Here is a 14,857-nt window from a genome sequence, read left to right as displayed (position 1 = left end):
GTTCTAAAATGTATAGTCTCTGAAGATACTGTACATTCATACTTTTCTCCTTCTCCTTTATCAGGGTAATAAGAGGGAAAGAAAAAGTTCACAACATTGAGATAGAAGTAGGATTTACATTTGAGTTTTAAGCTAATGAAGACACAACCCAACTCTAAACCAGGGGGTCTGCAGAATTACTTCTGGAGAGCCGTAGTGGCTGCAAGTTTTTGTTCCAACCAAATTGCTTAATTAGAGTCCTTGCCAATAACAGATCTTATTAAACCCATAAACCGCCACATACTTGGGGGTTAAAGCACCCCTGGGCACCAAATACTTTTTTGCTGCACTTTTTAAGTAAATGTCACAATTCACAAAGAAAATGTGAAATTTTAATTTTTTTTTTTTTTTTTTTTTTTTTTTTTATAGTTGAAAATAATTAAGTGGCACGGTGTTTTGGCCCACGGTGTAGTGTGTTGCCGATTTAATTCAGTCAACAACAGACCAGCAGCCGTCAGTCTCCCGGCTGATTGAGCACAGTGGACTGGGAGGTGTCTGCACTCTGCAGATCACGAATGCCGGAACGGGGCAGACCTCATTGACGTCTGTGCTGTTGACAGCTTTGAACAGCAACTTGAAATTGCAATGGGTCAGTCTGTTGCATCCGCATTATCTGTGCCAAGAAACTTGCCATCACAGAATGATGACAAGAAACTGGATGAACCAGTAAAAGCTGAAATGGCGGCGTTTCAGAGCAACGGCAAGCGCGGGCATTGTTTAGAACAAGTGTATCAGCATCTGATGACTGTGCCGCCTACTTCAGTGGAGGCAGATCGTGCTTTCTCAGAGGCTGGCATATTGTGCACGATGGTGCGCTCTCGCCTGGACGACCGCATGCTCGACATGTTCTGCTTTCTATGCTCTTATTACCGCAACTAACTAGATACATGTACTAACCTTTTCTACAGCATGAACTGCTTGTAGATAAGGTTAGTCTTTTATTGGTGTCAATATATTGCAGTAGTTTTATTAAAAATAAGTGTCGGTCGTTCTAAAACCGTTCATATGTGAGATGCCTGTGCACTGTGTCATTCCTTCCTGGGAATGACATGTGGGATTCCCGAATTCCTGGGAATGGATAAACCCGCCCGGGAATGGATTCCCTACTGCCAATGAACTATAAAAACTTTATATTAAAAAAAAAAAACTACTGCAACAATCAATTATTATATGTACAAAGTGCAACTGATGCCATTGATGAAATTCAGTAAATCACCGAACCAACTGCGCTTGAACTGACTGCACGCAAGCACATAGAGATATGCGCTGATGCTTGCAGGCTTGTCTAGTACAGTGGCTGAATCCCAGGCCTTGAGGACTGACTTTGTAGCCCCCTGCTCTAAACCCTTAACTTTCTACTGTTCTCTCTTTGCAGACTTGACTACTCTGGCATTGCCCTGCTCATCATGGGGAGCTTTGTCCCATGGCTTTATTACTCCTTCTACTGCTCTCCTCAGCCCCGACTCATCTACCTCTCCATTGTGTGCGTACTGGGCATCACCGCCATCATTGTGGCCCAGTGGGACCGCTTTGCCACACCAAAACATCGTCCCACCCGCGCAGGTAAAGTATTTGTTTTAGGAATCATTTGTTGGGATATTTTTAACCTCCTTTCTTGATTTCTAATATGAGTGGAGATTGATTATTGTTATCTCTTTTCTATGACAGCCTCATCTTTTTTACTCCCACTGTGTTTTATAGTGAAAGTGTCCATGAAAGGCACTATACTAGCCTCTTAGGTTATATTTTTTTTTTTGGTGAACAAGAATAAATACTGTTATACTGTACCTTAGCTTATTAACCTTGTTTTATACCCCATACTGTTCCTTCCAGGAAACTCGGCAATGGCAAGCTGCATGCTGCTGGATCCACAGCTTATAGTTTGCTTCCAGTTTTTTATTTAACATTGATAGGATGAACATGGATGTCTCTCCATTTTCTTTCAGGACCTGAGTTGGTCAGGAGCATCTTCTATCTCCTCAGCAATTACTGGTGTCAGTAAACACAAGATAGTTTCTGTAAATTCTTCTTCTTCTTTTGGCTGCTCCCATTAGAGGATGCCACAGCAGATCATCTTCTTCCATATCTTTCTGTCCTCTGCATCTTGTTCTGTTGCACCCATCACCTACATGTCCTCTCCCACCACATCCATAAACCTCTTAGGCCTTCCTCTTTTTCTCTTGCCTGGAAGTTCTATCCTTAGCATCCTTTTCCCAATATATTCAGCATCTCTCCTCTGCACATGTCCAAACCAGCGCAATCTCGCCTCTCTGACTTTGTCTCCCAACCGTCCAACTTGAGCTGACCCTCTAATGTCCTCATTTCTAATCCTGTCCATCCTCGTCACCCCAATGCAAATCTTAACATCTTTAACTCTGCCACCTCCAGCTCTGTCTCCTGCTTTCTGGTCAGTGTCACCGTCTCCAACCCATATAACATAGCTGGTCTCACTACCGTCCTGTAGACCTTCCCTTTCACTCCTGCTGATACCCATCTGTCACAAATCACTCCTGACACTCTTCTCCACCCACTCCACCCTGCCTGCACTCTCTTCTTCACCTCTCTTCCACAATTCCCATTACTCTGTACTGTTTATCCCAAGTATTTAAACTCATCCACCTTCGCCAACTCTACTCCCTGCATCCTCACCATTCCACTGACCTCCATCTCATTTACACTCATGTATTCTGTCTTGTTCCTATTGACCTTCATTCCTCTCCTCTCTAGAACAGATCTCCACCTCTCTGGGGTCTCCTCAGCCTGCTCCCTACTCTCGCTACAGATCACAATGTCATCAGCAAACATCATAGTCCACGGGGACTTTTGTCTAATCTTGCCTGTCAACCTATCTATCACCATTGCAAATAAGAAAGGGCTCAGAGCTGATCACTGATGTAATCCCACCTCCGTCACTCCTACTGCAGACCTCACCACAGTCACACTCCTCTCGTACATATCCTGTACAACTCTTACATACTTCTCTGCCACTCCCGACTTCCTCATACAATACCACAGCTCCTCTCGAGGCACCCTGTCATATGCTTTCTCCAGGTCCACAAAGACGCAATTCAACTTCTTCTGGCCTTCTCTATACTTCTCCATCAACATCCTCAGAGCAAACATCGCATCAGTGGTGCTCTTTCTTGGCATGAAACCATACTGCTGCTCACTAATCATCACTTCCATTCTTAACTGAACTTCCACTGCTCTTTCCTATAACTTCATGCTGTGGCTCATCAATTCTATCCCCCTGTAGTTACTACAGTCCTGCACATCCCCCTTATTCTTAAATATCGGCACCAATACACTTCTTCTCCACTCCTCAGGGCATCCTCTCACTTTACAAAATTCCGTTAAGCAATCTGGTTAAAAACTCCACTGCCATCTCTCATAAACACCTCCATGCTTCCAAAGGTATGTCATCTGGCCCAACGGCCTTTCTATTCTTCATCCTCTTCATAGCTGTCCTTACTTCCTCCCTGCTAATGTGTTGCACTTCCTGATTCACTATCTCCACATCATCCACCCTTCTCTCTTCATTCATCAGCCTCTCAAAGTGCTCTGTCCATCTGCTCAACACACTCTCCTCACTTGTGAGTATGTTTCCATCTTTATCCTTTATCACCCTAACCTGCTGCACATCTTTCCCAGCTCGGTCCCTCTGTCTAGCCAATCGGTACAGGTCCTTTTCTTCAAATAATTTCTATATAAAAAAATACTTTTTAAAAACCATGCTTATATTAAGTTAAAAAGTGTACTAAAAAGTAAAAAATAAGTCTCTTATACATCACTCATAAAATAAAAGCATGGGCGCTTTTGCTAAGATTTTAAGAAGTGTTTTTTGAATGTTGATTGATGAAAAACTCGGAAGTGAGTAAGTGTGCAAAATTTCAAATCATTTGGACAATAGGAAGTGGGTTAAATATCGATTACAAGATTTGTACCAGACAACAAACAGGTGAAGTTAAAAGAAGCGTGGTAATAAAAAATAAAATTTTAATTCCCCTAAACAGATACTTCTTTACAGAGAAACTAGTCCTATCAAGCACTAGTAGTTAAAATGGATGAAAACATACAACCTGAATGATTCAATTCAGTGTCACACAGCGAGTTTCGTATCAAGTAGTTCACTGTGAGTGCTTCATTTGGCAAGTTTCAGGAGTAGAGAGAATCTAAAGAATGCTTAGAAGGACAAAAAAATCCAATATGGATTTCATTTTAAGAGAGCAAAAGTGAGCCTAAAGGGCCCAAAATGCTCTTACACTCTTTCTTTTATGCCAGGGATTATCACTCACTGTCCCGATAAGTCGAAGTGCCTGCAGCTTTTCACCTCGGCCAATTTCTTAATTAGAACCCATTTGTTTGATGCTAAAGCAGTATGTTTTTTAGAGCTAATTTCAGTTGTCTCAATTATAATTCAACACCCTTAAGTGTTTTAAGTATCTGCATTTAGGTTTTAAATGTTTTGTGTTTTCTTAATGAGCCATCAGTTAATAATGAAGTGTAAATGGTAAAGGAGCCACCAGCTATTCAGCTAACTTAGTCCCATTTACAATGGTGAATGTGCATCATGAATTATCTTTTAATAAAATGACAGAAAAAAGGGGAAGATTCTGAAGTGCAAATCTGGTCTAGTCCACAGTACATATGGAGAATGTTCTCAGAAAAGGAAATTATCCAATATAATTAAAATTTCTCTTTGATGAATGAAAGTACTAGCAAGCCATATAGACAAGTGCCAAGTTTAATTATCAGCAGGGACTGCCTTCTAATATGGAATCGGGTTGAAATAAAACTTGTGTATGCACAGAAAGAGACTTGAAATGTGCGTATGGAACTTCCTGTGAAAACTATGGGATTTATAAAAGAAAATTTGACAGGGGAACATGCATATATTTACAGCAGCTCTGACCCATGTATATGCAATATTTCGGGGAAAATAGGACACCCTTGATCAAGCAGGGAAATGCAGCCAAACCAGTTAAATGACGAATCACACGTATAATAATTCATATCACTGAGCCTTTACCAAAATGTGTGTAATGATGTAACAAACAGATTACATCTCAAGAATGATGAATATGATGCACAGACTGTATTTTAATGTGTGTGTATATATGTGTATATATATATATATATATATATATATATATATATATATATATATATATATATATGTCTGTGTGTGTATATGTATTATAACATATGCAAAAACATGTTTTTTGCCAATATGAGAAGTCAAGTTGTAGCAGTGTCCAATTATTCTAACAAATTTGGAGCAATTTATAAATGAGTTCCCAAGACCGTGAGTGACTATCCCAGTTTCAGACAGTGCCATGGTGACTGGTCACACAAAAATTACAGAAATAAATCTATAAACTTAATTTTTATTTGCATCATAGATTACTATATAGCTAATGCAATGATATGCTAAAAAGGTCATAGTCTCCTATTTTATATCTTCTACAAATCTATACATGCAGTTTTACCATTTAAAGCTCAAACAATCTATTAACCATAGCACTGTATAAGTAGATGCTTGAGGATGCTTTATGGCATTTGCTTACATTTATCTCTCTACTGTATCTATATGTCTGTCTGTCTATCCATCCATCCCATTAACCATTTTGTCTGGTTTCTTCCTGGAAAATGCTAGTCTGTCTACTTATAAATTTCATCTTATCTAAGTATTCATATATTAACACATCACACAAATGAAATATTTCAAGTCTTATTTAACAAACTGTAAAAAGTACTGTGCTATACAAGTTCTTTTTCCTCATGCTTTTTTGGTTCTCCACTACATACACAGACACACATACCACTTTTAGTATGGTCCTCCCCTGTCTACAGAAGACCCCTTATAAATTGCTTTGGACAGATTTAAGGAGGAAACTAAAACACCCATGGAGATGGTGTCCTGATGTCTTTGGACCTTTGTAGGGCCAACTGACACTCCTACATCATCATTGCCCTGATCACACCACAGTGCATTCTTATTTAACTGTATGTGACATGTTCTTTTATGTCTTTGCAGGTGTATTCCTGGGCCTGGGGCTGAGCGGCATAGTACCCACAATGCATTTTACAATTGCTGAAGGGTTTGTGAAGGCTACCACAGTGGGGCAGATGGGCTGGTTTTTTCTTATGGCAGTCATGTATATCACAGGCGCTGGACTGTATGCAGCTCGCATTCCAGAACGTTTCTTTCCCGGCAAATTTGACATCTGGGTAAGATGCTTTGGGGATAAACCATCCTCTACAATTAAATAACAAGTTTTGCCTTGCACTGTTTAATCATGAGAAAGGTGTTTAATTTTTCTACTCACTTACAGTGTGTTCAGAAAGTATTCAGACCCCTTTGTTTTCCACACATTTTATTTTGTTGTAGATTTAATTTTAAATAGATAAATTTGCTATTTTTGCCACCAGTCAACACTCAATAATCCATAATGACAAAGTGAACTTTTTGTAGAAACGTTTTTTTTATTTATTTATTAAAAATCAAAAACTGAAATCTCTCCTTTATTTAAGTATTTAGACCTTTCATCCAGTACTTTGCAGAAGCCCCATTGTCAGCAATTACAGCTTTGAGTCTTTTTGGGGAAATGTGTACAAGCTGTGCACACCTGAATTTGGGCATTGTATCCCATTCTTCCTGATAGATCCTCTCAAGCTCCATTAGATTGGTCGGGGAGGCATTTGTAAACATCTTCTTGACATCTTCAGGTCTCTGTGGTGTTAAGGTCTGGACCTCGACTGGGCCACTCAAGGATACTTAGAGACTTATCCCAAATTCACTCCACTTTGTCTTGGCTGTATGTTTTGGGTCATTGTCATGCTGAAGGATGAGCCATTGCACGCAGGTCTCTCTGTATTTGCCTGCATTCATCCTTCTCTCATTTCTGACCAGTGTCCCCATCTTCTGCTACTGATAAGCACTCCCATGGCATGATGCTGTCACCACCATGCTTCACCATATGCATGGTAATAAGCAGGTGATGAGCAGTGCCTAAAGGCATAGTTCTTGGAGTTCTGCCCAAAGACTTCTGTTTTTGTCTTGCCAGATTAGAGAATGTTTTTCCTCTTGCTGTGAGAGTTCTTTAAATTCTATTTGACAAACTCGAAGCAGGAGTTAGCCACTCTTACAATAAATGCCTCATTTATGGAGTGCTTCTGAGATGGTTATCCTTTAGACAGGTTATTCTGTCTCAGCAGTGGACTTCTGAAGCTCTTTTAGAGTGACCATTGGGTTCTTGATCACCTCCTAGACCAGGGCTCTTCTTGTCTGTTCACTCAGTTTGGGTGTATGGCCAACTCTAGGAAGAGTCCCAGTGGTTTCAGATTTCTTTTCTTGAGGCCACTGTGCTCCTGGGAAACCTCACAGCTTTAGAAATGTTTTTATTCCCTTGCCCTGATATTAGCATCACCAGAGTTTGATCAAAGATGTCTACAATCCTTGGACTTCATGGCTTGGTTTTTGACCTAACATGCAGTGTTAATTGTGGGAACATCAATATCTCTCTATTATATAAAAAAAAAACCCAAGACGAGACTTTTTAGCCTGGGACGTTTTAGCCTGGGTAGAGATGAGACTTTTTAGTCTGGGACAAGACGTGACTTTTTCAGAGAGATTCTTTCGTGTCCTGTGAGGTGAGACTTTGTGTCAAGAGATTTAACCAGCCTGGGGCTGGAAATAAAAGAGTAGATGACAAAGTAGAACGTCGTAAAGAGGTTTAAAAACGGTGCAATACACATGCAGAGCAGCTTAGAGATAATGAAAGTACTAAAATTTGAAAGTCTCAAAAAAAGGAGAGTAAAGATCGCATTAGCGCAAACAAACGTAAATTATTACTCAGTGAAATAACAGAACAGCGAAAAAAAATCTAATATATTGTTCGGATTTAAACTTTAACACGGAGACTTATAGATCGTCTAATTCATGTTGCCATCAAGGAAAAGTTGTGTTTCTTCCCAATGAAGAGGCGTATCCGCAAGAATTAAAAGATTTGTTGTTTGGTGAAAGTGAATTCCACATACGCAAACGACAGAGACGCGAAGTGGCTGGTGCGTATCGCAGGCCAGGGGGTTGGTGAGCGAAGCGAGCAGGGAGTGAAGCCCCCTAGTACAGTTACACTTGTGTATTTCTGAACGATGTCTAGTCATTTGAATTTTCCACAGGTGGACTAAAATCAAGTTCTAGACCTGTCTCAAGGAGAATTCAGTAAGCAGGATGCACCTGACCACAATTTGGAGTGCCACAGCAAAGGATCAGAATACTTACATGAATGAGAGAGTTCAGTTTTTGATTTTTAATAAATTTGGAAAAAGTATCTGAAAAGATGTTTTCACTTTAAAAGTATGGGTTATTTTTGTGTGCATTGATGGGCAAAAATGACAAATATATCCATTTAAAATGAAATCTACAGCACAATAAAGTGTACTAAAAGTGAAGGCGACTAAATACTTTATGAATCCACTGTATGTTCATCTTTTTGAAAGGTTCTTTGGGATGTTGTTAAAGACCAAAGAAAAAGGAATTCTTTATCATGGCAGAGTTTCGCAAAGGTCTCTGTCATTTGAGGCTGATGGATGTTAAAGGAATGCTTTGCCCAAAAATGATATAATTTTTTTAAATATATTACTTACCCTGAGTGGTGGCTCTGAGACTAGGGATTTGCACTGGCAATCAGAAGGTTACTGGTTCGAATCCTGTAAACGCCAAAAGTGACTCTACTTCGTTGGGCCCTTGAGCAAGACCCTTAACCTGCAATTGCTCTGTCCTGGGTGTGATGTTAATCTGCATCTAGCCCTGCATGTAGGCTCTCCAAACATCAGGGAAAAACCTGGGGCTTGGTGGCAGAATTGGCACTCCAGCCACCATAAAAAATCTCACACTGTTCCGCTCCATCTGAACTAGTGTGGTGCTGAGGTGTCACCCATTGCATGGCTGCACTCGGGTCCAAATCTGGGACCCTGAGTTGGTTTGTCATGTGGTGGGCGCGGCAATGCACTGCATCAGCGTGTGCTCCTAACCCCACCCCCCATGTACTTTGTTGTGGTGGCCAAGAAAAATTTTGAATCTCATATTTTCATGCAAAATGGAGAGGAAAAAAGGCCAAGACATAACAAAACTCACTGGTGGCCAGTGGTCTGCAATGGCTAACAATGTGAAAAACGTTCATGTAAAAAAAAACTCATGTTACTTGTGTTGCATAATCCACATAATGTCCATTTACCCAACTGCTTGCTCAAAACCTGCACAGTGAATGTTCTTTCTGTAAAATATTATTAAATAGTTACTGCACTTCCAGAATTACCAGCACATATATAAACAGGAACCCCATAAACTCATGAGGGGGAGGCTTTTTGGAACTGAAGACCAGACTTTAGACCAAAGGATAATGAGGAGCTGTGGGTCTTCAAGTCAAAAAGTGAAATGGTTGCAGCTGCAGACCACCAGCTATGTGATTCAGAAGATCAGCTGAACAGCCAGTTGGATTGCAGATTCTTGTCACTTGGTTTACGTGACTTGAGTCAGATAACTCTCCCCCAAGCATAATCTTAACCATAGTGTAACCAGGTGGTATCACTGACGTCTAATATAAAGCGACAACCTTCTCAATGGAGTGGCACTCTGGCTGTCCGCAGCTAGAGTTTATTTCAGAAAGTCACTGCTGTGAATCTTTGGGTTTCCTGTTCAAGATGTATGCTAATAATTCAGGAAATAAAAATTTAACAATACTTTAGCAAAAAAGAAAGTAAGAAATAGAACTCGTCTTGTCAAGCGATTGTGTGATGCTATAGCCTCACCTCGATGGCAACGCAGCACAGTACAACCTGACAGAGACAAGCGAAACTCACTGTAACAGTTGGCGTGAACATCAGTAAATAACTGTCAGAGATTACAGCGGAAAAGAAAATATTTAACAAGGTTTTTGTTTCTTAATATTCAGACTTTTGGCCGTTAGTTTCAGCCATGGGCCTCAAGTGCGTCATTCCATGCTTACCGCCCAGTGTTTTAACGTTGATGCTGAGGTTTAACATAATCTTGGATGGCTGCAAAACCAGAAAGACTGGGGGAGGGAGTCCAGTTTGTTTATTAGTGGATTTATACCATTGTGTTTTTCTTTTTTTGTAGTAACCTTGAGGTTAGGTAGAATAATATTTGATTATGTTAGTCAGCGATCAGTTATGTTTATTTGTGCTTGTTGACGCTTTGATTTTTGTCTGAGGTGTGCAATTCCCCCTGCAGGACTGAAATGGTGTCTCCCAGTGTGTATTGTATGCATTATGTACGGGAGAATTGAGCCGTCTTTTTAACGATGGTCGTGGCCATGAGGGGGTCAGTTCAATCAATCATGTAGGCTTAGAGAGAGGGAGTTTGTGTGTGTGTGTGTGTGTGTGTGGTGTGTGTGTGTGTGCGCACACCAGAATTAGAAGGGGCTGGTGGCCCAGCAGTTGGTTGATGTTAAGGAGTAGTTGGAGGCTCCGGTAAACCAAAAAAGGCCTCTGAGATTTTTTGATTTTTTTTCTGAATGGACTCAACTAGAGTCCAGTTTTTTGTTTGTTTTGTTTTTTTTAAGACTGTTAATAACCCTTTATGAACTGAGTAAATGTCAGAGTAAGAGCCTTGGGCTTTATTTTCTTTCTTCTCTCTCTGTCTATTTTTTTGTTTTGCTATTTTCTCACCAAGAATTGTTTTGGACTTCTGACTGCATTTTTTTTTTGTACCTTTTTACTGTAAATATTTTTTAATAAGCTGTTATGAAGTAAAAAGCTATAGTTTTTTGGTAAATGTGCATCTCTTATTACACCCTCAGTCCCGATCTACTAGCAGGCCATCTGCTCCAGTAGGTGGCTTGTGACAGATTGGATAACTGGCGTGTAGATTAGGCATCATGAGTAATGTGACATTTTTTTTTTCTTTCTATGAACGTTTTTCTTATTTTTTGCCATTGTACAACACTGGCCACCATTAAGTTCTGTTTTTTTTTTATTGATTTTATTGAAATCACACAATATTCCATATAAATAGATCAATTTTACACAAATAGGATTGGAAACAAATCAACCCCCACCCCTGAGAAAGAGAGCATGGGCAGCAGAATAAAACTTAAACCTAGTAAAAATAAGCAAATAGATAAATTGGTAAGTGAATATAGATAAATGTAGAAGAAAAAAAAACAACAGGGAGAGAATCTGCTTCTTCAGTGCTTTAAAAGCTTATTCTAAAATATTATTGATTAGATCCTGCCAGGTTCGGAAAAATTTCTGCACAGATCCTCTTAAGTGAGAATTTTATTTTTTCCGATTTCAAATAATATATAACATCAGTTACCTACTGACTTAAAAGAGGAGAGTTAGGATTCTTCCAGTAGAGCAAGATAAGTCTACGTGCCAATAGTGTAGTGAAGGCCATTACTGTTTGTTTGTCCTTCTCCACTTTTAAGCCCATCTGGAAGAACACCAAACACAGCTGTTAGTGGATTAGGAGGGATTGTGACCCCAAAGCTGTCTGAGAGGCATTTAAAAATCTTGGTCCAAAATGATGTTAATTTGTTGCAGGCCCAAAACATGTGACCCAGTGAGGCTGGAACTTGATTGCAGCGTTTGCAGTTTGGATCTTGCCCATTTTGGACAATTTTAAGCGAGACAGATGTTCTCGATATATAATTTTTAGTTGAATAATTGTATGCTTTGCACATATGGAGTTCAAGTGAATTCTCTGCATTGCTACCTTCTACTCCTCTTCTGAGATACTGAATAAGAGATCCTTTCCCAATGTCCTCCTGGATCTTTGAAAGGGAGGGACTGTAAAATGGTTTTATATATTGCAGAGATGCTGTCCAAGTCCTTGAAACTGATTAATATTTTTTCCAGCATAGAGGGAGGTGGCAGATGACGAAAATTGGGCAGGTTCTGTTTAACAAAGTTTCTAATTTGAAGATAGTGAAAGAAATATGTTGCTGGAAAGTTAAATTTAGAATGTAATTGTTCGTAGGATGCAAAGACGTTGTCTGTGTACAGATCTCTAAGTGATTTAATCCCAAATGTTTTCCAGACATTAAAAACTGCATATGTTTGCGAGGGTGGAAAAAGGTGGTTCTCGTGGAGTGATGCCATCTTAAAATGTTTCCTACATTGGTTCCATATTCTGAGTGAGTGAAGCACAACTGGGTTTTTAGTATATTGGCGATAATTTGCATTTATTGGGGCGCAAAGCAAGGAATATAAAGGTGAACTGCAAAATTCTATTTCTATTGCAGACCAAGCCTGCATATGTTCATCTATTTGTGTCAATGTCCAGGTTTTAATATGTTGTATGTTTGCTGCCCAGTAGTAAAATTGAAAGTTAGGTAGGCCATGCCACCTTCTGCCTTTGGCCTTTGTAGGGTTGCTGTTTGGATACGTGGATGTTTTGAATTCCAAATAAATGTGGTTATGGTTGAATCTAATTTCTTAAAGAATGATTTATTGATGTACATTGGAATATTTTGAAATAAAAAGAGAAGCTTAGGGAGGATATTCATCTTGTTTTATCATAACCTTGTTTCCATTCTTCATGAAAGCATGACATTTAAAACATTAATCGGCCATCACTACAAAGCACATGGAGTAAGTAACATACAAACAATATATCATTTTTGGGTGGCATATGCCTTTAGCCACAGTGCCCTGTCCCCGTCTTGTGGTTAGTCTGCTGATTTGCAGGAGACTGGATGTGAGCCCTGTTTTTCTTTGGGTCTGCCAATCCTCTCCTAGTCTCAGATTTGTGTGTAAGGGTTAGCTGTTGAGTCTAAAAATGTCCCAATATGAGTGAGTGTTGCCTGCAATGGACTTGACTCATTTCAGAGATTATTTCCTGTCTTGCCTCCAATGATTCTGAGACAGATTCTAACCCCCCTCATTGCAGCCCTACATTGGATTAAAACAGATTGGTTGAAAATGAATATCATGTTTGGTCATAGCTTGACAGAATGCTAAAATCTTTTTTTTTTTATCTCCTGTCTGTTCAGTTTCAGTCCCATCAGATTTTCCATGTCCTTGTCGTGGCAGCAGCTTTCATCCACTTTCATGGCGTCTCAAACTTACAAGAGTTTCGTTATGGCCTAGAAGGTGGCTGCACGGATGACTCCCTCCTCTGAAAATGACCCACTTCATTCTGGCTGACTATCCCAAGTGCTTTTCTAACTTAAGATGATTTCCGTCTAAAGAATATATATGTATGTATATATGAGGCTGTATCAAAGAGACCTTGGCATTGCTTCACGGTGTTCTTCAGACAAAGGCACTCAATCCCTTTTCATGTGTTTCATTTTATTTTATTGTTTCTTTTTCCTTTGGGTCTTGTGTCGATGGCGGTTCCTCAACCACCCACTCTACTTGACTAAGTGAGACCTGACTAACTTAATGTATCATCACACGTTACTTTTTTGATTTCTTTTGTCTTACCTAAAACAAAAGCATTAACAGCTAATTTAGCATTGACCCTGACAAGAGTTTTGATTGGTTTATAAAAGTTTACATAAGTGTTTAAATGATTCTGAAGATTTTATTTTATTTTTTTTTTTAAGTTCTGTAAACCTAACACACTGAATACTGAAGTCAATTCAGAACTAAGCTGAGAAACTGTAAACAGAGTTTTTAATCCGTTTTTATAACAAAGCAGTGTTTTTTTTTGTATATTGGTAGCTGTATATTTTACAGATAATATGGGCATATCACCACTCCCTATATCCAGAGCATACAAAAAAATAAAACTTCTAGGTATAAGGAAGGGCTTTCCACCAGTATGCATGCTGAAAAAAAAGTTTGATCTGGTTTATGTTGCACTTGCAGAAGTTTGGACTTTTGGTCTGTGCCCCCCTTTTGTTTCCCTTTATTTCTGAGGTAAAAAAGAACTTTCTATTTACAAAGTAGTGATGAGGGAGTGATACCTAGTATATGATTAGTGACTGACAGTCAATCTTACCTTATAAAGCAGCCTTTCAGAGAGCACACCATCACAAGGCACTTTATCCAGGATGTCTGGGGAGGTTAGTTTCCCAGTTCTTACCCAAAAACCAAATCTGCTGACCACCAGGTCCCATTGCTTTAAACATGTACCACACACACACACACAGATTTAAAGTGCTGAGCTTAGCTTTTGTGGCTTTGGCTGGGTATCCTCCCCATTTATGTTTTATTTGGTAATAATGTCATTTGGATGGATGTCCACCTACAGCGAGTAGCAAAACACAGTAGTGGAGGAAATGCTGAGCTACACTCCTCTTGGAAGAGGACTCAGTGCTGTTGTACTGTTGCATAGCAAGCCTTGTCTTTCAGCAGATGTCTTTTCAGCTGGGCACTTAATCGGACAGTTAGGGCTGCTCATAGGACTGCTGTTCAGTTTCAATCCCACATTGAGTGTCATATGTGTTCTTTGCTATAATTGTATCTCTCGGAGTTTTTAAGGCACAATGTCATTCTTGGTGTAAAATATTCCATTAAAATTTATACTTGCATAATTGGGAACAGTCAGTTTATTATCAATGCATGTACCATTGGGGTGTCTGTTGTGTATGCCTGTGTGTGTGTGTGTGTGTGTGTGTGTGTGTGTATATATATATATATATATATATATATATATATATATAATGTTGTAGTAATAAGGCGCTATATTGTGCCCGACCCGACACAGACTCACACTGAGGCACGTGTAAAAGCACAAAGACTTTATTTTTCTTCACCTGTGGGGCTCGTCTTCCGCGTGAACCCCATAGGCAATACACAGTCCCAAAAGCACTCAAGACAAGACAAACACTCCTCTGGCACC

General features: G+C 39.6%; 1 protein-coding gene across 1 annotated transcript in view; it reads left to right on the top strand.

Moving 5' to 3' along the window:
- adipor1a (adiponectin receptor 1a) overlaps window positions 1-14,549 on the top strand; it is a 75,765-nt gene extending 61,216 nt beyond the window's left edge. The window contains exons 6-8 of the mRNA XM_028796422.2: window positions 1,415-1,602; window positions 6,077-6,270; window positions 13,059-14,549. Coding sequence (XP_028652255.1) covers window positions 1,415-1,602; window positions 6,077-6,270; window positions 13,059-13,187 — 511 coding nt within the window. The 3' untranslated portion in view covers window positions 13,188-14,549. The remainder of the gene's footprint in view (window positions 1-1,414; window positions 1,603-6,076; window positions 6,271-13,058) is intronic.
- Window positions 14,550-14,857: the final 308 nt, after the last annotated feature.

Source organism: Erpetoichthys calabaricus, chromosome 3 (assembly GCF_900747795.2).
Source record: "Erpetoichthys calabaricus chromosome 3, fErpCal1.3, whole genome shotgun sequence".
NCBI lineage: Eukaryota > Metazoa > Chordata > Cladistia > Polypteriformes > Polypteridae > Erpetoichthys > Erpetoichthys calabaricus.
This window is presented reverse-complemented; position numbering and strand designations above follow the sequence as displayed.